The 23,355-nt window shown below is 51.1% G+C and overlaps 1 protein-coding gene across 1 annotated transcript in view; it reads right to left on the bottom strand.

Moving 5' to 3' along the window:
- Positions 1-9,422: 9,422 nt before the first annotated feature.
- The window catches only part of SLC6A5 (solute carrier family 6 member 5), a 44,489-nt gene continuing 30,556 nt past the window's right edge, over positions 9,423-23,355 (bottom strand). Inside the window, exons 11-16 of the mRNA XM_037162129.2 lie at positions 20,042-20,154; positions 19,164-19,295; positions 18,161-18,260; positions 15,982-16,082; positions 11,867-12,034; positions 9,423-9,578 (exon numbers count right to left, since the gene is read on the bottom strand). Coding sequence (XP_037018024.1) covers positions 9,423-9,578; positions 11,867-12,034; positions 15,982-16,082; positions 18,161-18,260; positions 19,164-19,295; positions 20,042-20,154 — 770 coding nt within the window. The remainder of the gene's footprint in view (positions 9,579-11,866; positions 12,035-15,981; positions 16,083-18,160; positions 18,261-19,163; positions 19,296-20,041; positions 20,155-23,355) is intronic.

Genomic DNA, 23,355 nt, shown 5'->3' with positions numbered 1-23,355 from the left:
CAACAACTTAAATAAGACATGTTTAATGCTGTCTCAGGTAAAAAGAATTCTGGAGTTGGATAGTCCAGACTTAATTTGGTGACTCTGAAATCTACGGGTAGCCAGGTTCCTTCCACATCTCTGCTTCCTAGAATATAGTTCTTGTCCTCATGGTTCAATATGGCTGCTAGTACTCCAGCCATTACAGCCACATTCCAGACAGCAAACATGGAAGAGAATGAAGAAAAAGAGGAGAACATGCCTAGGAGTCCCGTGGACCATGTCCATTTTGAGCAGAACCTAGTCACATGGCCACTCCCTACATATCTGTTAGTTACTGACACATTAAAAATACATCACAGAACTTCAGTGGCCTGTAACTAAGCATTTATTCTCATGTGGCTGCAGGTTGGCTGGGATTCAGCTCACCCAGGCTGTCCCTGGCGGGGCACTTCTGCGTCAGGCTAGAGTGGCCAAGCTGACTCTAGCTCTCACGGCAGGTCCGTGTAGTCATTGGAGTGACTCTGTCACACCTGTCTTTCATCTTCCTCGGACCAGGGAGCTAGCCAGGACAAGTTCTTCTCATGGCACAGAGAGGCACAAATGAGCACATGCAAATAGGCCAGGTCTCCTGAGATCTGAACTCAATACTGTCACACTGTCAGTCAAGTCGAGGGGCCAGAAGTTCGGCCCGCCCACAATGAGAACAGAGCCCGCCTGTGATTTGGGGTGAAGAGGCAGAGTCCACCTCGCACACCTGGCAGGCAGCAAGGAACTGGGAAGTGTCTCGTTTCGGCTAGGTGACAAGCCTCGCTAAACTCAGAGATGTTACTACGGAAAGGAGGAACAGAAATTCAGAGAAATTCAGTCTCTGCAACACACCATCTTTGCAAAATGCCAATACTGGCCTGGGGCAAGTCTGCGTACTTCTTCCCCTCACCCCAAGACAGGGGTGTGCAGAACGGTGCAGCGCTCACCGGAAGGCAAGGAAGGAGGAAGAACACACATCGCGAGCGTCTGGCACAGGCCTGCGCTGAGCAGCGCTCTCTGCCTTTGAGCGGGAGGGACAGAATGATTTGTCTTTTATGTGGTCTGTCTCAAAGCTCTCAGCTGAGAGAGAGAAAATTCAGGCAGCTTTAAAGGTGGGACCGAGAGCTCTCCCTGCGCATGTCTCCCCAACACCAGCAGGGGAAGCAGGTGCAGTCTGGAAGCCAGTTGTGCAGATTGGGTATCCCTCAGAAATGGCCACGGAATCCTTGGCCTCCGCTTTCTGCAAGGAAGAGGGAAGAGGAACCGAGTGATGGGATGAAAACGTCCAGGCTGAGGCCGCAGAGCCCACCTGGGCCAGCTCCTCCTCTGGATGCTGAGACCCCGCCACGATGCAGAGAGCAATATGACAGCCCCTGGCAGGACCACACTCCAACATCACCGCGGTGCCCTTTTCTATCAGCTGGTGTTGCCTCTGGGCCAGTTGCTTGAATTCTAAATACAACCCCTGGTGGCCCCAGTCACGTAAGTCAGGAAAGAGGTGACCTGCTAGAGGAGCCCTGTATTTCTAGACCTGTGACCCGGTGCCCTGGAGTCCACGTCTAACATTTTGAAAAGGCTGTTGCACAATCAAGCCAGTGTCCTCGCCTCCAGCCTCTCCCCACCATTCTGTCCTTGACGTGGTGACCAGGTGAGCATCCCAAGTGCACAGATCTGGTAATAAACATCCAGCATTTGCAGCGCGGTTACATTTTCACATGCAAATTTCCGTTTGATCCTCATACCGACTCTGTGAAGTGGGTGTCGCTGTTCTATCTTTATAAATGAGAAAAAGGAGACTGTGCTCATGAGAAAAAGAGCTGGGACCCGAACCCAGGACACAGCTTTGTCTCTGGCATGCTGGCTGCCTCCTCCAGGAAATCTCTCTCTGCTACGCAGCAACCTGCCTTGGTTTCCTGTGGCCCATCGGGCAGCGTCCAAACTGTTTCTGTTGACATTGAAGGCCTTTGACTGTCAAGTTCTAAACTGCAGTTTCAGCCTCCGTTCTCACTTCCCCCAAGCATGTACTCCAGTGTCCGACTGTGTCCATCACTCTTCCTGGAAAGGTCCGCCTTACCCCCGTGCCAGGACTTCCTTGCTTTCATCCACCTGGAAAGCTTGCCCTGGGATCAAAACCCTCCCCACGTCCATGTCCCTACCCCAGGGAGTCCTGTCTAATCCTCTCAGTCAGTCGCAGTGTCTTCCTCTGCACCCCCTCAGTGTCCCACACTCAGGACAAGCATGTTCTTGTCCGAGTCCTCCTGGGCCCTCAGAGGACTCCCCACCATGCGTGACGGTGATGTGTGTGCCTGTCCGAGAACCCCCTCGCCCTGAGTGACCTGGAGGGAGAGGCCACGGCTCACTCACGTTTTCCTTCCATGTCACAACACGCACTCTGTTGGTTGTACAGGGCCGATACTCACCGTTGGCTCATTCGATTTAAATAGTGCATTTACTGAGTATCTACCATGTGTCACAAACCGTTAGGTACTAAGAAACATGTGAATAACTGAGACACTGAGTACGGCATAAGAACGAATAAAGGAGTGAGTGGGTGGAAAAAGGGCGACATGTGACTCTGTCTCACACGCATCTGCACCGTATTCCAGTCTGTGTCCTCTCACCCCTGCGCGTGTCTGAAGAGGTTTCCTGGAAGATGGGCGAGAACTGGGTTAAATCCCTTGCAGCGTCAAAATCCTCATGAACGTACAAACAGCCAAGAAAGGAGCAGCTCAAACACACACGGTCTCTGTTTGGCGGAGTAGCGGTTATAAATGAGAGAAGCCAAGCCGAGCTGCTTTAAAGGCACCAGAGGAGCTTCCTGTCACCAGGGTCCCCCAGGGTGAGTCTTTTAGACACAATTACTCATCCTGCTCACACACACGTCTTCGTAAGTCCAGTTCCCACAACACGGGATAGCGTAGAAGAATTCGTGTATCAGAGATGCTGGAATCGCTGACCTCGGGTTTCTGTGCAACTGCGAGATTCCAAATCTTGGGTTCCAGGGGCGCCGTCTGGGAAGGAGGAGGGTGGAAGCCTGAACGAGTGCAGAGAAGAATCAAAGGCAGCAGGTGTCAGCTCAGTAAGAAAACAGCTGCCGGGTCCGGGCGAGGCATCATGGCCAAACGAAGGAAACCGCAGAAGCCAGGAGAGCGGTCCGAGGAAACTCCACAGCGCCCCTTCCGGCCGACCCCTGCGCCCCGCCTTAGCCACTCCGAGTAGGTTGGTGCTGCTCTCTGTGTGAGAGCTCGAAGCTCCCCACGTGTCGTCATCATCCCCAGTTAGGAAAGGACCATTTAGAAGGGGCATGAAAACACAACATGGAATGTCAAGTGCAGCACGGGGAAGAGAGTGGATATTGTGCTAACCAGGCACAGGGCCAGGTGGGCGCTGGACGTATCCAGTGGTCACTGAGTGTGTTATATAAACATCTGATCATTGCGCTGAACACCCGAAACTAGTATAATGTTGGATGTCCACTGCAATTGAAAAATTAAAAAAGTAAAAAACATCCACAGAGAAGAGATATGAGCAGAAACACACGCGCGCACACACACACACACACACACCCCAGAGCATTTTGAAGTGCAATTTTGTGATATCTGGGATCTACTTGGATAGACACCAAAGAAACAAAGTCTCCGTTCAGTGCGGCGTTGGTGGTATAGTGGTGAGCATAGCTGCCTTCCAAAGTCTCGGTTCAGCACAGGGAGAGGGATGAATGAAAAACATCGTGGACGTGCGTGGTAATTGGTGAAACTAATAGGGATGAAGGTGTTCATTACTATGAACACTCCACTTGTATATATAATTGAGAATTTTCCAAGTAAAAAGTTAAAACAAAATACAACTGAGCAAAGGGATCTCAGGAAGGAAACCAAAGATGATGAGCCTGCTCTGAACTCTGGTCCATGAAGCTCTTCTGCCTCTTGCAAGGGAAGGTCGTGGGCTGGGCTTGGTATCTGCTGCTCCGTCTGCCCACTGAGCGCAGGGTGATGGCCACGCCTTGGCATGTGTGGAAGTCTCGTTTCCACAGGATGGACACCTATGCTCTTGGCACGTCAGGATCCCCAGTCAGGAAAGGACCATTTCCCCATCAGTCTGGGCAGGCACTCTTCTTCCCTCCAGAGGTGGCCCAGCTCATCCTGCTGACACGGAAGCGGGAGATGGAGGAGAGGGCATGAGAGCGCTATGTTCGTTTGGAGGAAGCAGAGTCAAGCTTCGGGACTGACACTGTGACACAGGAATGCCCAGCCACCAGTCTCTGTCCAGCCAGGACACTGGAGCGCGGGCCCCACCTCTAGGCAGGAAACCTGGGGCCCCGCCCACTTGTAAGGGGAGAGATGGCACTTATTGGAATGTATGTTTGCTTCATATGAGCAGTCTGACTACTCGTCTCTGAGTTCCTTGAGATCCGGGACCGCTTTACTTTGAACTCAGTCTTGCCTGGGGTCTAACTCAGTGCAGGAACTGCACACACATCCGCTGAAGTGAAGTGGAATCAAAGACTGAGAACAGGATTGTTAACACACACCCAGGGATTAAACTCGCCCAGTGCCTCTGCTCGGATTGACCCAGGTTCTTTCCCTCCCTCCCTGTCCTTCCCTGCAAAGGGCAATTAATAATTCAGCAAACAACAGTGTATCCGGATGGTTAAGAACATAACAATTTAATTAATATCTGTCTCTTCAGCAGTGCAGGTCTCACGGACCGAGCAGGGCCCCTCTCTGTTTCTGCTCCAAGTCCCTCCCAGTAAAAAATGATCAACCCGAGAGGCACCCAAAGGCCACATGCTAAGAAAAAAAGAACAGGGGTAAAGGGTTTGTAATAGACACAGGCCTGTGACCCTCATGTTTTAAACACAGACATTTATTTAGGGTTTTGTGAACTCATACAATATCAGGATAAATTCTAATTTATATTAGTATATAATAAGCAAATATATAATACAATAAATTGCATTTGTATACATAAATACAAACTTTGAGGTAGGGCCTCAAGAATAATGACCTCTTACATGAATAATACACAGTATCTAATATGTACTCTCTAAGATATATATCTATGATGCATCATTGTAACATAATATATTTTCTCCGTGTACAGTTAATGAAAAAATATAAGGACCTGGTTAGGGAACATATCTTTATTCATAGGCAACGGGCCACACAAGATGCCTACAGTTAGGACATTAGCCAAGTACGCAATTTACGAATAAACCTATCCCATGATAGGTCCGTAATAAAGTGCAAAAAAAGTCCAAAAGATGAGACACAGTACCTCCTAGTCAATGACTAAATACCGTCCTAACAATAAAATACACCTATAAGGCAAATGGTTACCCGAAGATGTATTTAATCCGGCGGGCAAACCAAACCACTGCTCGTTTTTCAGAGGCGATCGGTGCCCCATCTGAAAACGCTTTCTCTTTGGCTGCAGGCTGCTCAGGGGCGGCCGAGCGGAGACCACAGTTCAGAACTACTCAGTCTCTCTGTCCAGTGGAAGCAAAATTTGGGAAAGACAGGAGGCCTCACTTTTCCAAATCCCAGGGCCACTTTGGGGAGAGATCAGGACCAGGATTAAGTCACGCAAAACTTTGCTCCCGGCCTGGAAGTTTCCTGCATGATACCCAGCGTGCAACAGGAGGAAGACTCGCACTCACTGACCCTGAACTTTTCTCCCTGCCACACAGCATGCCCTCACTCCGGTCGTCTGCCTTAAAGCACTGTGTCACCAACCCAAACCCGGGCGTGACAGCAGCCGTGTGACCTTGCCATCACGCATACATTAAGCAATAGTTCTTGTGCAAGTCTCTGGGAAGAGGATGGTGACCTGTGGCCAAGGGGATACACAGGAAAGAAAAACCGTAATTCTAGGCATGGACACCCATGCGGACAGGTGAAGGCTGTCAGGGAGCACTCAGGCACGTGAAGACAACAGAATAAGAACTTCAGGGAAAACTCCGCCCCAAAGCGACATCAGCATAAAGACAACCCAAGGCTCACGACCATTTAACAGCCATGGTGTTAAATGTCTTTTTAAAGTGCTGCTCACCAAAACTCAAGTTGATGACATTTCTTACGTATTAAAAACACATTGGAAATTTCAGAGACGTGGAGGTCATTGATCTGCCTTGACCACAGATTTCATGCAAGAAATAAACATAAAGGGAAAGAAAAAAAGACCAGAGTAGACACATTTATACATGACAAACAGAGCCCTAAAGATTAAGTTACTAATACGCCAAAGATATGCGTAAGAAGCCACAACACCAATAGTTAAGAAATATACATTTTTTTTCTCCTTTAAGGATTTTACAGGGTTACTGTTTTTAACATATGGCTTTTTTTTTAAAAACTCGGATGGGCTTCTGGCATTTGTTGATGTTAGGAAACAATCTCACGAGTGAAAAATACCCCACGTTCTGCACGGTGGACCAGTGAATGTCTTTCCTCAGCAAGTTGGGTTTTCCTCGGTTTTCAGGGGAACGCTCAGTGGCAGTTTACGACAGTGCTGTTTGTTTTGTCCGTATCCATTCATTCAACACAGCAGGGAACTTCCGTCGGGCCACAAGCAGCGCACAGCCCCTAGGGTCCCAGCCACGTCCACGGGAGGGGGGGTTCCCGATGGTGGCCAATAGCCCAGATACAGAGCACACATCTGGCAAAGAGAGCCTCCACACTGAGTATAATTATAGAAACGTTTCCGGATAGGTTCAGAACCTTTCCCCTTCAAGGACAATGTACATAAAACTTGAAAATTACAGGGAAAAGAAAAAAAATCCAGCTGCTTGAGGACCAGTAGCTGGGTCTGAACTGGGCAAATCGCAGTTAACACCGGCACGGCTGTCTCTAGCTGCAAATCCCACCAGCTGGTGAGGAGGTCCCTGTTCTCACCGTGAAGTTACCTTTCAGTTTGTACAAAACAAATCTGGCAACATCCATGGGATTTCCCCCCTTCTTTGAATCACAACAGCAACAATGAGCAGAAACTGGGTTGGCATCCAGCACCAGACTCAAGCTTTAGCCAAGAAGTGAGAGGGAAAATCCAAAAGCTGTTTGTCCTGACACAAACGTAGAGGTCCCGTGAAGAACGCTAATGCATTTCAGCTCTATTCACCAGCCTTCAAGGTGGAAAGGCTGCAGGGAGTTTCCAAGCCTAACTTGCTCCCCTGCCTCTCCCACTACACCACGTGTCCATGGCAGAGGCTAACTTTCAATGCCACTCCACGAAATCGACTACATAAGGAGGGCTTCTCACCAGTATGGCTTTCTTGTGGAAATGTGTGTTAATGGCAGACAGGTCACTGTGGGAAAGGCAGGGGGAGGTGAGGCCACAGCTGGGCTTCCTGCAGGGAAGTCTAGGGGACGCTCAGGGTTTACTTTCTGTGGTGGATTCTAGTAAGTTCTAGCTTTGGGAGCAAGATAGAAAAAAGAGATCAAGGAGAGGGAAGAACCGATGCGCACTGCAGGCAGAAGAGATGAAAACCTCAAGTTCAAACCCATCCCCGTGTCCTTTTCTAAAAGTTTTCACAGGCCACTCTTGCAAACTGCAAGTTCATGTTGGTGTTAGCAAATGGCAACGATATTTGCCCTAGAAAAGGGAAAGCTTAGTAAAATGAGTGGAGACTTTTTTTTTTAACAAATGAAGTTATTTTAAAACAAATGTTACATCAAGGTCTGTTGTTGGACTTCATTGGTGCTGAACGGGATAAAAATGTCATGTCAATGTACGAGATTTGAACTGGAAACTTTGCCTGAGACCCTGTAATATGAAGACAAATAAGAAAACGACTGGGAAAAAAGAGAAAGAAAATTATTCCAAGGGTCCCCCCTAAAGGCGACCATTTGAGGTTTAGATAGTATTCCCACGAGAAAAAGAAACCCAGACCACACGACTCTAAACTCGCCCTCTCTGCGGTGATCCATTAGATACTCACACGGACAGAAAACACCATCACGGTTCACGGGACATGAACACAGGTCACATGTGAAAAAGTTCATCTGTGTGCGTTCGGGACACAGGGAGGTAACACAGGTCACGGCATAGCGGATCTCTGCAGACACAGGCTTCGCTCTCGTTAAGAGTGCAGTTCTGAGTACCGTGAACTGGGGACCCTTAAAACAGAATCGGCTACATGCAGTCTTAAAAGCTATCGTCTTAATTGGCTCGCTAGCTACTCACCTAAGCTGTAGTCATCAGAAATTTCTGTCAATACCATGACCTACAATGCACTATCAGCTCAGTGAATATCACGGTTATTTTCTACTAAACTCTCCGTTTCCTTGATTTCTCTATGATCACAAGCAGCACTGACTATAAATGAAACAGAGTAAAAATTGAGAAGTTATCTGTCTTTTAAGAGTCTGTGTCTTATATATATAAGCACAGAGACAGAAGCAGGGTAAGTCTCATTTTCCCAGACACTGGAAGTTCTACAGGCCACAGAAAGATATTTAGAAAAGAAGAAACACAGGGTCGTGACAGTGAACTGCGGTGCTAAACGTCGTGTAGAAACTGGAATGGAGTCTGCGGCCACACAGCCCTGGACATGCGCGGTCTCAGCTGATCTCGGAAGCAGAGCAGGGTCAGGCCTGCTTGGCACCTGGATGGGAGACTGGGATGAGACGCTACTGGGAATGCACAAAAAATCAGGCACAAATTATAGGATGGCCTCTTGTGCAGAGGTGGAGACATGACCCAAAGAACTCACACGTATGGCTATTTGTGTTTAGAGACGACCAAGGGAAGAGGACCGACTCTTCGCCGAGACCTGCAGTGCCCAGAATCAAGTCCCTGAGAGTCCTTGGCCCACTGGAGACAGCCGGTCCAAAGGAACTAAATGTTCCCAGTGGCAAATCATCTCGGCGGTGTCCGAGTCCACCGGCCTCGTCTTACTCCGAAGCATCTCCTGACCACCGCTGCCCCTCCAAGTGGACCCCGCCCTGACCTTTCTGTGTCCGAACGAGAACACTACACTGCTCAGCTGCACCACACTGCGGGGTCCAAAGGAACAGTCCTGTGATTCTGCCCATCCGTACATGCCTCACGGGCACCGCCAGGGACAACGCGCGGGGGACGTTTCTGTTGGACCAAATCACACATGCGCACTGTGACGTTCCTGGAAAGCACTCCCCTAGTTGATCCGCTCCCGTGGGGTAAAGCGCGTGCTCGGGGGACCAACCCTACTGGAACCTGACACCATGGACACAGGCAAAGAGCGCTCAGCGCTTCAGGTGGTCCGCGTAGCTCTTCACTACAGCATGCGACACTATGTCCTACGTTACCACTCTCATGCACAGATATGAACCAAGATGTGGGGAGAAAGAAGAAAAGTGGGAAGAAAGCTGGGGAAAACATTAGGGGAGGCAGGGCGGAGAACAGGGATAGAGTCTGGGCCATCCCGGGCCATCAGACTAGCACTGGGTGCCCAGTTCCAGATCCTTCACCGGCAGTTTGAGTCCCAGGGAGGAGGTTCCCAGGGGGTCGATCATGTTCTTGTAACGCTCCCCACGGTGCTTAGCTAAGAATGGGCCCCAGTCCGGCTGCGGCGAACACACCAACTTTAGCCTCTGCAAAGAAGCCAAAGACACACAGGGTCACAGAAGTAGTGTACCTGCTCCCCCAAGGCACCTCTGCCCCCCCCCCAACCATGTGCAACCACAGTTGCCAGAACGCCCCCTGGAGCCAAGAGCTCGGGAGCCAAGAGCTCCCCCACCAGGAGAAGTTAGGAAGAACAGCCATTAATTACCCAGGCCACGGATGCATTAAAGAGGACACTTAGTTTGGTTCACTTGAAATTATTTACATCACCTTGCAAGCAATATTGCAGTTGCTCAGGGTTTGCCTTGCACAAGAGTAATAGAGGGTAAAGGACCCTGATTTTAATTACACATTTTGTCCCTCCAAATGAAGGGAATCCACACGTTTCTCTCTCCACTGCCAAACCCAATTTGCAAAGGACACGTGGGCTCCATTACTTTTGTTCTCCAGTTTCAACAGTGGGCTGCTGCATCAAAATAATTGGATTTTGTTTGGCGTATTTCCCAAAAGTATAAATATGGCCAGAAAATAATCCCAACCCCAAAGATATGTTGCCTAGAGTGAGAAAATATTTTAATTATCTATTGACAAAAATACATGCTTCTGACTAGGTTCAGCAGTGTTGGGTTCTTGCAGGCAAGCTAAAAATAATGGGGATGTCTCTAATCCTTCAGCTGAACTTCTTATAGGAAACGTAATTTGACTGAAACATATTTTAGAAAGAGGAAGGAACACACATTTCTGACTACATAAGAGAGAACAATTACTTGTTTATCAACTATTAAAGGAAAGCTGCTGCTTACAGCTGTTAGTTTAATCTCCCCTTAATTATCAGTTTGCAACCTTTGGGCCCCAAATGAACCACAGTAAATTTATACAGCCCACTCGTCAGTGTGGAGAATTTCAGCCTAACACACAAAAAGTACCGGAGGCTAAACCAGCTTTTGTTCAGAGGGGAAGAGATTCCTGGGTCAGTGGGTGGGGAGGCTCAACTGGGGTCCCACACAAGCTCCCTGGGGGTCGGGGAGGCCACAGTCATGCACCTCAAGGGGACAGGGAAGAGAATTTCCCGAGGACGAGAACAGGAACGCTGCCTCAGGGAGACGACTCCCACATCTCCCTTTGCCAAGTCTATCTCCATCTTTCTTTAGTCCAGTAAAAACAAAGGCTACCTCCCCCAGCATTGGGCATTTGGTTACACATGTACTCACGGGCTTTATTCCCATCTGGGCTCTCCCCTCCTGAGCCTCCGCCGCACATTCCAGAGACCTCTCTTTCTTTTCTCCTCCTGGCTGGCCAAGTGTAGACCCCTATTGCTGGTCCGCACGACCCTCTACCAGCAGGTGCTTCTGCACCGTGGTCATTAGACCACAGTGCGCATTAGAATCACCTGGGAGCTATAGCCGCCCGGGGCTCACGGCCCCAGACTCAGGCTCAGTGGGGCCCAGCTGGAGTCTGGTCTTTTGCGTTTCCAACCAGCTCCCCCCAGGGGTGCCGGGGCTGCTGGAGCCTGGGCCAGACCCCGAGGAGCGAAATGCCACACCTCTGGGTCATCAAGATGGAGGCAGGGCTGGTTTATAGTTAGCACGTCTGAGCAAGTGACTTGTCATAAATAACAGAAGCCACTTTACTGGTGGCAGTCAGTGCCCTTCCCATCCACTCTAGAGTGAGTGGGTGGGTTTTATTTTTTTTTTTGCGTGGGCGGGGCATTATAATTGAGAAGTAGGTCCAGGAAGGGATTAACTGACAGAGAAAGACAAGTCTCATCTCTGCCAGCCACGCTCTGGGCCTTTCCTTACACTCTACAGCATGAAGACCTGTTTGTTACCCAGCCTGGACCCTTTGACCTCCCCTACGGCGGGCACAACAGAAGGGCAATGATTTCTAATTTCATGGCCGTAGCTGTTTGGAGGGAGGAGCCTTGAACGGAGAGGACCATCAGGAAGCGGGGAAGTACGATGTGAGGCTGAAAACTGAACCCTGGGGCTGACACTGTGGGCAAGGGCAGAGGCGCAGAAGCTCGGGGAGAGGGGAGGCACTGGGATCCCGCGCAGGCGCAGCCCGGAGCAGTCGCCGGGCTGAGGAACGACGTCGTAACAGCGCCGCGTGCGGACTGGCCCGGTGCCTCCGTTAGAGGAATAATACGTAATAAGAATGGGCTTAGTAGAAACAGGGGCAACTGTAATCATTTAATCAGCAAGTCTCCCTCCAGTATAAGTTTGCTGAACCTTCTGCTGTTTAATGCACAGGGTCCTCAGAGCTGCTCCCTTGGGAGGGGATGGAGGGGGATGGAGGGGAAAGGAGCCGACAGACTCACCTCAATGAATCGACCAGGAGCCAGATGCATTTTTATCACGAACATAATCGGGATCCAGATGACGGAGCAGGCGAGCATCAGCCATCCGAGCACCATGGACCAGGGAGGGTAGCGGTAAGAGCCGTAGGTCATGGGCTCCCACTGGTAAAAGCTGAAGCAGAGGATGAACTGGGAAGAGAAGAGGAACCCACGCGTGAGGCTGGTGGAGCGGCCTTCACTGCACGGCCGTGTGCTGGGCCCCTGCTACGGGTTTGATGCTCACGTGTTACCATCTCCTTTCACACCCGTAACGACGGCCCTGAAAGGGAAGTATCAGTAACCCTTTTCCCAAATGAAGACACTGACTCTCAAAGAGGTGCTTCCGACACTCACACTTGCGGCTGGCCCTACCTCCCAGAGGACCTGAGCAATGCACCTGCAGGGACGGACACACAGACAGGCTGACAGGAAGTTTAGAGGACACACTCCAAGGAGGTGACTGCTGGGGGGAGGTGGCAGCAGGGTGGTGGGTGTACTGTACTTTCTGTACTTTCTGCCTGTACTTTCTATGATAGAGCATTAGCTTTTTAAATAAGAAATAAATCCCATTAAGCCTATGTGTTTTAGTTTTTGAAAAGGGAATTGAACCTACTCCTCCTTGAACGGGGAATGGCCGGCATCCAGGAGCCGACGATAAAGCTGCTGAGTGAGACCCGAGTGGTCTCCATGCAGTGACTGAGTGGGAAGCGTGGCCCTGTAACGAGCAGTGGGCAAAGAAAACAGATGCACAGCCCCCTTCCGACCAACTCGAGGTGAAGGGGCCTCATCTCCGCATGGTGGGCCGACAGCCAGGAGGCCAAGAGGCTAATCTCCACTCTGCTTCTAATGAACTGAGGGACCTTTATGTCTCTGCTAGAAAACGGATATAGTTCACACCCTGCATATGGCACAGCACTTTTCTGGGAACCAGAGTCTGGCTTTGACCCAAGAGCCCCCTCCATCTGAAGAGTGGTCACGGTTTTTTCCACCCACTGGGGCCGGCGACAGCAATGAGAACCCTCTGAAGACTTGGTTAGTGAGGCTGACACAGAACAAGGGCAGAAGTGTGCTGAAAAAGGAGGCACCCGAAAAGACAGGACAGGGGTTCCAGCCACTCTTGCCAAGTCTCTGGGCACCTGCACTGGTAAAAGCTGAAGCAGAGGATGAACTGGGAAGAGAAGAGGAACCCACGCGTGAGGCTGGTGAAGCGGCCTTCACTGCACTGAGAAAACTGCGTACCTCCCTGGATTCATCCTGCCCCCCCACCTGGCAGCATCACCCTGGAATCGTGTAGCTGATGATACTGACACTCATTCTTCCTTCCTCCCCACCTTTCTGGTACTATCTTAAGCAGTAAAATAACTGCCCCAAAATGACTGCAGAAAATTATTGTCAGGAAAGATAATCTATGGAGGTGTTTGGGGGAAGCACGAAGCACTGAACAGATGCAAGGCATCTGTGCGATCACTGCGAAGCCCAGACTGCCGAGGCAAGTGAGTATTCCCGTGCAGTAATAATGCGATATATCAGTTCGGAGCAACATGAGCCGGAAGACAACTGTTGGGAAAAAACTGCTTTCCCGGAAAGCGATGCCTCACTCTAGGCCCCTTTTTAAACATTGGCCCCTAGAGTTATAAGCTTTATTAACCCGTCCATTTAGAAGTGTGGCCTAACGTACTTATGGTGAGTTGCTCCATTCCATTTACTGTATAAGTAGCAATACATCTGCTTATGTGTGCGCATAATTCAGTAGTGTGATCTGACTATGTACGTAGTAATTGCATGGAAAATATTTATAGCCCTATAAATCCATGAAGGAACATATAAAAATGATCCATTGTATTTCAGGGGTTTTGAAGCAATTTAAACCCATAATCTTGGCCCGTTCCGCACACTACAAGTAGCCGTTTTTATAGAAAAGGTCCCGTGGCAAAAAAATAAATAAATATGTGTTAGGCTTGGTCCTTCCACACCCACATCCGGTGGGACAAATATCACTTCAAACTTCTCTGTGCAAACTGGTTCTTGCAATAACTTTCCCTTGGCCACGTCGGCTTCCATAAAACCCTGCCCTCCCCCGAGCCTGGCCGTGGGAGACGGTCATTTAACCACTGAGTCAGGCCCGTGGACCTTCTGTTGATGGCAGCCCAAGGCCAGGACAGAGACTCATCGGTTGACAACGATGACAGAATTGACCACTTCTGCTTGGCCCTAGCTTCCAAGCACAGAAAGGCAATCTGGTTCCGGCTATTTTCTGGACCTTTCCACAGGTCTCTGATGGGACTTTTATCCTGGGAACCAAGTGAAGCACAGCATCGCTGAGGCACTTCCTCAAAGACCACAGCAAGTCCCCCAAATTCCTTTTCTTTGACATTCTACTCAGAAACAAGATTATTTTAATCCCAGACTGGGGTTAAAAAAATTAAAGAGCATCAGGTCTTAGGAATGTATTAGAGCGTGCCCTGGACAGGTCTGAATTCAGCTCTTCGCTCTGCCGCCTGCAAGCTTTGTGGCCGTGGACAAGCCCGAGCCCTCTCCGAGCCTCAGCACACACAGCGGCAAAACGGGCAAAGCATCAGCCACGCACGGAGCAGAGTAGCCGGAGCTTTCGAGACAGTGTCCATGAAGCGCCTGCCTCTTCCTAGACCTCCACCAATAGTACTGCTGGTTATTATCGCATGATCCCTCTACAGAAAGTAATCACATTCTCTGGAGCTTACTCTCTTCCAGGACTGGAGGGCAAGACACGGAGAATCTAGAACAGAGAATAACTTTGACTTCACCCAAGAATAAGACATGTGCAGCAATGGCTGGCAGACAAAGCAAAGCCCCACAGAGCCAGACCGGAGATGGGAGGGTGCTGCCTTTCCTCCCCACCCGTTAGGTAACCCCTGTTGTCTGTACACATCTTGGTCCTGAATTCCAGAGAGTGGAAAGTCTCTCTCCCTTCTGTTAGGCTGTCACGCCCCATACCCAGTGGCACTTTCAGACAAATTACAGCCTCTAAAATGTGAGTACCGCTGTGGACCTCAGAACAATGCCCGCATCCGTGCAGAGGGAGATAAATGCCAAGTGGCTTTTCCGTGTCAGCTTCTGTCTTCTTAGGAAGAGGTTGAGGTGTTTTGATTAAAACTCACTCTGTGGCAGCTTTTTTTAAGGAAAACATATATTTTCTTTGTAATTTTACTTCTAGCTTGTTCCTTTACAGAAGTTGGTACTGTGTAGGAAAACAAGGGACTTAATCTGGTTTCTACTGTCACCTGCTGGGTACAGGTGGAATGACAGCTGGCTTCCTGCAGCCTTGGGAGATGGGGGGTGAGGGGGTACACGCAAGGTCTCCATGGATTACTGTGCTTGGAGAGGGCTTGGGGGCAAAGCCTGCAGCCTGTAGCACAATAAGGGAGGTGGCAGGATGAGCATGGAAGTCCCCATGCAGATTTACTGATGCTTGGAATGTTCTGCTCTGTAAGATGAATGTCAGCTGATCTCAAAATGTCATCACCTCACTTGAGGCTGACAAAATAGTTCTCGGAGCAATAAAAATAAACAGTGAAAGTCTAATATTATGCCACATTCATTGTAGAGTGTCTGCATTGAGTAGTGGTTAGAAGCAAGGGTTCTGCAGCCAGACCTGGATTCGAACCCAAGCTGTTGCTGTGTATTAGGTGTGCAAGGCGAGGCAAGTCTTCTAACCCCTGGGCGTGGGTTTCCTCATCTGTAAAACGGAGAGGATGATAATGCCCACCCCACAGGGCTGCTGTGGGAAGAGCTGACGTGATATACACGAGGCACTTGGAGCACAGCCTGGACCATGGCTGGCAGTGCGACATGGGATCGCTATCCGCCACCAGTGTGGGAGACAGGCTGGTGCCACAGGAAATGCTCCATAAGATGCTCCAAACTGTGCCTGGGTCCTAGCTCTGCACCCGCCCGGCGAAGGCCCACCAAGCACGTTGCTTCACCTCTTTCCCACGTCCAAAAACCCAGAACAACACCCATCCTCCCAGCTCCTCGGGCTCCCGTGCAGGCTCAGTGCAGACACAGAGCACCGCCTGCAGATGTGAGGTGCTCTTGGCAACGAAGCATGTGGTCCTTACAGTCAGAATGGTTGGTGTGACGAACGCCCAGCAGACTTTCCAGAAGATGTTTGGCTGAAAGCCGATCATCATCTCTATGTCTTCACAGAACCGTTGCAAGCCTGCAAACAGACAAGGGGAGGCGAAGCATGAGGGGCAAGGGTGCGGGGGGTGGGCAGCATGAGAGCCCCTCACCAAGTGCACGGGCCAGGGGTGGCCCCAGCCTGGCATCAACGTAACCTTGATGATGCAGGAAACTATCAGATGGGACTCGTTGCTGGGAAGGTTGGGGGAAGTTGGACATTTAAAGAGATACCCTACCTACTCTCCACAGTGAGGTTCAAAAGTGTCACCCCCACCCGGTGACATCTAAACAGCTCAGGTCCAGCCCAGGAGTCTCAGCACTGCCACAGCCGGGCATATCCACCACACGGCTGTTTTCAGAGGTGGCCCTACGCACTCAGCAACGACTCTAACAAAACCGACTAAGACTGTGCTCAGTAAGTACAGTGTGTCGTGAAAACCTTGGGATTCAGAGCGAGAGTCCCTGTGCACTGGTTTTCGTGCCCCCTCCCAAGGACGGTCCTCTGGGAACCGGGTTATCCTTGCTCTGTGTGATGATAGCGTCCAGCAAAAACCCACGTGAATTCCGACTGGAACATCACGTTGCTGGAGCTTGAAGGACTGCTGTGTTCTTGGTCACTGGCCAACTCGACTAAAGCAACACGCAGGAGGGATATTTGTTCTCATGGCCACAGGTAGCCACCATCCCTTGGCTTTACTAAGGTTTTAAAACCACTCCTTGAAAGAACAACCCATGGAGACATGTTTTCAAACTGCGTAGTTTCTGTCACTGTTCCCCGAGGTCTCTCAGGACTGTGGGCTCGCTGAGCTGAAGGGACCTGAGTGACTCAGGCTCCTTCACCATCAGCAAGGAGCTGACAAGGGAGCCAGTGGTCTCGGCTTAATTCTTCTCCTTCCTTCATCCCCTGGGTCATTTCTAAATCCGTGCCCCCCCACCCACCCACCGAGAATAATCCCCTGTGCACCCTCAGGCCGGCTTCCCTGAGACCTTGGCCACTTGTTCCTCCTGTGCCCGGGCTCCCCCACCCCCTGGATTTCTGGGTCCTGAGCCCCATGAGGAGCAGGGAATTCCATCTTTGGGCTCCTCCTCCCGCCTTCACTCGCCATCTCTCACCCTTTTCTATCGCCTCCCTGTGCACCTGCTGAACCAGCTGCCTGCACCTGCCCAGGGCCCCCGCCCCCAGCCCAGACTTCTCCTTCCTGGTCCCTCGCCCCAGTGCCTGGTCTCTGCTACACGAAAGTGGGGAAGGATGGAGTTATTTGAGAAGACAGTCTCTCGTTGGGGTAGAAAGCGGAGATGTGGCATTGGAGGTGGGGGGGCAGAATGGTCCATCTCAGCCCATCATGATATGAAAAGAGGTCGAAGGTCGCCACCGCTGACAAAATAATGGATCCTGAGACCGTGGTGGCACTCAGCTTTTGGCATTTACTTCTTCTACTCCGTGCCCAGAAAGTCACCATGCCTCACGGTTGGTGCTGAGAACACTGTTGGGGACTCATCGGAGGCGGCTTTCCTCACTCACTCCGGAAGTTCTCAGGTCGCAGCGAGCTTCCCGCCCTCCTTTAAGGCAGCCTTGACGGAGATCAGCCGCAAACTCTGTGCAGTGGGGAGAGCTCCTGACCAGCAGGTAGGATCCAAGACTGGACATGCTCTGCCTCCGCTCACTGTGTGCCCTGGGGACAGCGTCCCCCTTCGGAGCCTTGGCCGGTTTACTGAGGGGACTGGGCCACGGGCACTCTTAGGGCCTTTCTGGGGAGGCCATTCCATGAGGGAAGGCAAGAAAGAAGCATATGCTTTGAGCAGCAGATCTGCCCGTCTTTGGACAGCCATTTGTGCCTTTCCTTTAGTGCCATCCATGCCTTCGATGGGTGGCCTCCGGACACCAGGCCCTCTGGGCCTACATGACGGGAGAGAACCAAAGGAAGAGGCATCAAAGCTGTTTCTCTATTAAATCTGCATCTCGGGGGTCCCGTGGCAAGCTTGGAAACAAAGGAGCAGCTCTCTTATGTTGCCTAAGCAGCAGCAACTAAGGCCTTCCATTGTCTTACGAAACACGGAAAGTCCGCTTACCCACACCAAGTGCTACTGCAGCAGCAGGCACGGCTGTCCCCTTACCGTACACGTAGGAGATCCCCACGAGCTCAAAAATGGCAATGATGACGAGGGCATAGGAGGCCGCGTAGGTGTCCACCAGCTGAAACATGTAAATTCCGCCCTAGCAGGGAAGAGAAACAAGATCCGAGGGCCTGGCCAAGGCTCTCTCCCACCTCTGCCAGCAGAGGGCGTTCGGGTGCGGACAGAAGTCCGAGGACTGCGCCTCCCTAAAGCCGGCCCAACCCGCCAGCTGGAGGCCTTGCCAGGGTAGCAAAGCAGTCCCTCGAGAGAGAGACTCTGAGTCAATCGAAAAGGAAGCACAGGAAACGATCTAATGTCTTACTCCTAAAAGGCGAAGATCAGCATCAGAAGGTGCATGTGAGAGCAGCCAGATTGCTTTGCTTTTGCTTTAAGCAACAGATGATCATTTCTACCCATATATCTGTGTCTGACTGACCTTCCTATAACCTTTAGGTGTCTTTGGGCAATTCCTCCTGCATCCCACCTGAATCTTTACCTTACTCTGTGAGTCTCTCTACAATAGATGAGGCTGAAAGACCCATTCCAAGCCATCATTTTACAGATGAAGAAGCTAAGGCCCAAAGTGGTGACTTGCTCAAGGTTACACAAAGAACAAAAGTAATATACATAGTGAGTGAGCTACCAGTCAATTTACCAAGATGCTCAGGACTAGAAGGAACTCAGGTGGCTTCAGAGTCTTGTTTATGATGCATAATCAACTGGAGATTTCTCTGGTCAGTGAATTTGGATTTTCATTTTTTTTTTTTAAAGTAGGTCACACCTGTCTCTTTGGCACAAGAAAATTGCATCTCAATTATGAAGATGCTGGAAGGAAGTACCACTTGTAGCTAAGGTGACATATTTCCCTCTGTGGTCAGAATCCCTAACGGACCAGTGCCAAGTCCTCAGAAATGACAGGCATTTGGCAACTGTTACAAGGTCTGAGCGCTGAGCCTGGAAGGACAGACAGCCGCCAGGTGTCCACCTCCCCGCCCCAACTCACCTGAGTGATCATTGGGAAGCCCATGATGAAGAAACAAATGCAGCAGCCCAGAGTAAAGACCGGCTTGTGTGTGCGCAGGTACTTGGGGAACTCGTCCGAGATGGAGGTCACTATGGTCTCGATGGTGGCAAACTGGAAGGGTACCAGGAACAGGGTGTCAGAGAGAGACCACGCAGTCCCGAAGGCTCCCGAAGCCCTCTGAGTGTCCCACCGGGGCAGGTGCGTCCGCATCGAGTTTGGTTTCTAGGACTGCACTCCCTTGTTGGGTCCAAAAGACCTCGCTGGGGAATGCAAGCAGGACATGAGCTTTGGAAACTGTGGCTACAGCCGCCCCACCCTGCCTGCACTCATACTCACCCATCAGGACACTTGAAGCTTCACTTTGAAATCATGAGGCATAAATTCCTCTCCTCCAGTTTACCTGTTTTGATCTTCTCCTTGAGGAAAAACCCTCCTTGCACCCAACTACTGAACTCAGAGCACCTGTCAGCGTGATTGGTAGTCAGTAGTCTCAGGCCCTCAGCAATTTCCCTGAAATGGACCTCCTGTTATTCTCCCTCACCCAGCCCCACAGGATTTGCTTTGGCAAAATGACACCAGCACAGGAAATATAGAGGCTTAAACTGGCACAGAAAATGGAGCGAAGAAGAAAGGAGCCAAGGATGGCTCCTTGGCACCATCCCACTAGTCACCCGCAAATAGAAGGTTATCCTGAGCCCCAGACAGGAACTTCGCCATCTCTACATAGTCTACATAGCTTGAGAGAAAAAATTCAGGCGCCGCTAAGCCCATCCCCTGCTGCAGGCTGGACGCAGGACCCAGGAGAAGGGAGTGTTCAGGAGGAGCCTGGGGAAGGGATGGGAGGAGCAGGGGCTCACCATAGTGTCCAGTCCGAGAGTGAGGAGCATCAGGAAAAAGATGATGGCCCAGAACGGAGAGAGGGGCAGCCTGGTTAGGGCTTCGGGGTAAACCACAAATGCGATGCCCGGCCCTGGAAAGAACAGGACAAATGATTGCAGACTGGCCCAGCTCCCGGCCCCCTCTTCCTGGAAGCCCACAGGGCCCTCTCTCCACGGAGATCCTGAATTATTACGTATTGATGCTGCTCCCACTGGTTATTTTTTTACTCATTTTAACCCATTTCCCCAATTAGATCTCAAGCTCCCTGAAAGGAAGGACCAGGGAAATGAGGCCGTATTTGGGGAACTCAGAAGAGAGGCTTGAAAATTGTGCCAAGACAGATACTTGGACCACAAGGCCAAGCTGTGTGCCATGAAAGTAACACGAACACCCACCTTCATGCGGATGAGTTGGATGGACTACAACTAGTACCCCCTGGAGCAGTGGTTCTCACTCAGCAAGGGGTGGTTTTACCCCCAGGGACATGGGATGATGTCTGGGGACATTTTTGATCTTTAACAACTGGGATGGCAGTGGACGATTACTGTCATCTGGAGGGTGGAGGCCAAGGGATGCTGCTGAGCACCCGTCACTGCGTGGGACAGTCCCCACAAGAAAGAATTATCTGACCCAAATGTCAACAGTGCTAGGGGTGAGAACCTGCTCTAAAGGTTAGGCCATGCCCAGAGTGATGTCATTTTCCCCTTTATAACCACCCTTTCTCCAGTGCATTCCTCCAGGAAAATCCATATACATACAATGTAAATATATCGGACATATTTAGGGTCTTGCCCTACAAAGGCTTCCTAAAGATGGGGCTTGTCGGTCTGTGGGGAACCAGCTGGGAGAGAGGGGGTGATAGAGCACAGTGTAAGGGTTAGGAAAGATTGGGTTCCGATGGCCAGACAGCTCTGGGCCCAAAGTCACGCTCCACAACTTACCAGCGGCGCAACCCTAGACAAGTAATTTCGTTCTAAGAGCCCCTGGCATGCCCAGCCGCACAGTGGGAATAACGATGGCACCTCACAGGGTGGCTATGAGGAACAGATGAGAAAATGCAGGCAAAGCACTGAGACCGGTGCCTCACTCATGGTCAACACTTGCAGAATACTAGCTTCTGCAATGAGTGAACAATGAACTTGGAAGTCAGCAGTTCTGATTCAGGTTTCCCCAAGAATACTGCCTGGGATCTCGGTGCAGGAGGTTTCTGCTGCCATTTTCTCTGCCGTCATAAAGCCCTGCCTGAAGTTCCGACCCGCCTACAGCCTCACTAGGAGGATTACTGCAACCTAGGATGGCTAAAGATGGGCAGTTGTGAATTTCTTTGTCAGGAGAGGACTAAACGATAATGGGCAGAGACACATGAATGCCCGGGCAATACAGCCCCCACACACGTGTGGACACCGGAAATCACAGCACCCGGAGTTCTGCCGACTGAAGCATAACAGCACTTTTTAAACTAGAATTTATCAGGTTGTCTGTTCCTAATGTTGGCAAGGGCCTTGGGGTACTTAAAGTGTAAAGCCCTCAGATACCGCCTCCTGCTTTATGCATGTACTTAGCACACAGGAGAGCCAGCCTCAGACGGCTCACTGTGTGAACCATAAAAGTCTGCATTAAACTACAGTTCAAAAATAGGTCTCGGATGCAGAACACCGAGAAAGGCAGGCAGTGACAGTGGGGCCCATGAAGTGGACTCGAGGTCTTGAAACGGCCACTAGCGGTGGACTTTGGCCGACGGCTGTAGCAGGATCCAGCCCTTCTCGGGGGCGGACACAGTTTCAAAACCAGTGGCTTGCTTTCATTTTGGCCGCCTCCCTCCAGTGCACGGGTGAAGGAGACCTTTCCGGGAAGCTCTGTTCATCCAAAACGGCTGCAGACTGGATTTTAAAAATACACTTTAATGTTGTTTTGTAGAGTTCAGATTTTTTTCCCTCAAATAAGGACTCTCCAGGAGCCACTGTGGAGTTCTCCCCAGAGGAGCCCGCACGGCCGGCAGAGGCCCAGCCCTGTCTCTCCCGTCCCGGGGGGAGGCAGTGCCGCCTGGGCCCCTGCACTGGAAAACACGCCCTGCTTCTCACAAGCTTTGAGACCTCGGGCGAGATTCGTTCGCTCTGGCACAAAGCTCAGTTTCCTCATCCATGCCACGGAGAGAACAGTACCTGCCTTCATCATGTTTCTGCGAGAACTAAATGGGTCGACACAAACAAAGGGCTCCGAACAATTCCTGGACCTGGGAGAACTCAGGAAGCACAGACTGTCATACTCTTCCTGTGACGGGAATCAAAGGGACTCTGCAGGTCAGCAAGTCCGACAGGCCCCAGAGACCCAGACGGACAGCATCCTTCATTCTAGAGAGACACCTGAGACACAGCTGGAGGCCCTGGTCAGGGCCACGTGTCAAGACCCACAGCCCACGAGGAAGGGCCGCTCAGCCGCAAAGCCTATTACAAGTGGACGAGTCCTCAGAAGATGCACCTGAACCCTCGTGCCTTTGGGGAGAAGGGCTGGCCCCCAGGTGGCAGATGGATGGTTGGACGGCCAGGCCTGCTGGAGGTCGTTCACTGTGGTCAGTACGGTCTCTGAAGCACGAGGGGCGAGGGGACCAGGGCAGCACTTCCTAGGGGTCTGGCTACCTGGCAGCCACACTAGACCTGGGGACTCTAAGTCCGAAACACACACTGTGCCCATCTGCTCTGCTCTCGCCCAGCCTTGCTGCTGTCGGATGAGTGTCTTAGTAGGGCTTGGGGCTGATGCTGACCGGAGTCGCCACCCCACAGGGAGCCGTGGGCGTGATGCTGGGAGGCTGGCTTTCCAGGAAGCAGCAGGTCTGGGAAGGACACACGCCCTTCCCTGTGCTCATTGTGAAAGGCGAGGACAGCTTGGTCTCATCACCAGTCCCACCCTCTGCCCCCAAACTCCAGAATGGCTGAGATTTGGGGTAATGACTACGACAAAAACGCTTCCCCTAGAAGGAGCAGTAAACAAAACAGTGTTGTTAGGTCACTAAAGAGAACCTGTTTTTGACTAGAGACCAACACAGGCACTGATGTTGGGTCAGCAAAATCACACTGCATGTCTACATGATGACCCTGCCCGGCCGGGAGGGACTGGGGCTGGCATTTAATGCAGGCCTGACCCCAAATCTCCGTCCTGCCTTCATCAGAACCGGCAGGATACCAGAGGGGTCAGACCGGCCCAAAAATCCTTCTCATGCAGGCAAATGCGGTGAGCAGGGCCAGCTGCCGCATGGGGTCAGGAAGAGGTCCTCATAGGCCACTACCCCCGCCCC

Source organism: Artibeus jamaicensis, unplaced genomic scaffold, assembly GCF_021234435.1.
Source record: "Artibeus jamaicensis isolate MK-2021 breed Jamaican fruit bat unplaced genomic scaffold, CSHL_Jam_final contig_797, whole genome shotgun sequence".
Lineage (NCBI taxonomy): Eukaryota > Metazoa > Chordata > Mammalia > Chiroptera > Phyllostomidae > Artibeus > Artibeus jamaicensis.
The sequence above is the reverse complement of the archived record's forward strand: the minus strand, read 5'-3'. Positions and strand labels throughout refer to the sequence as shown.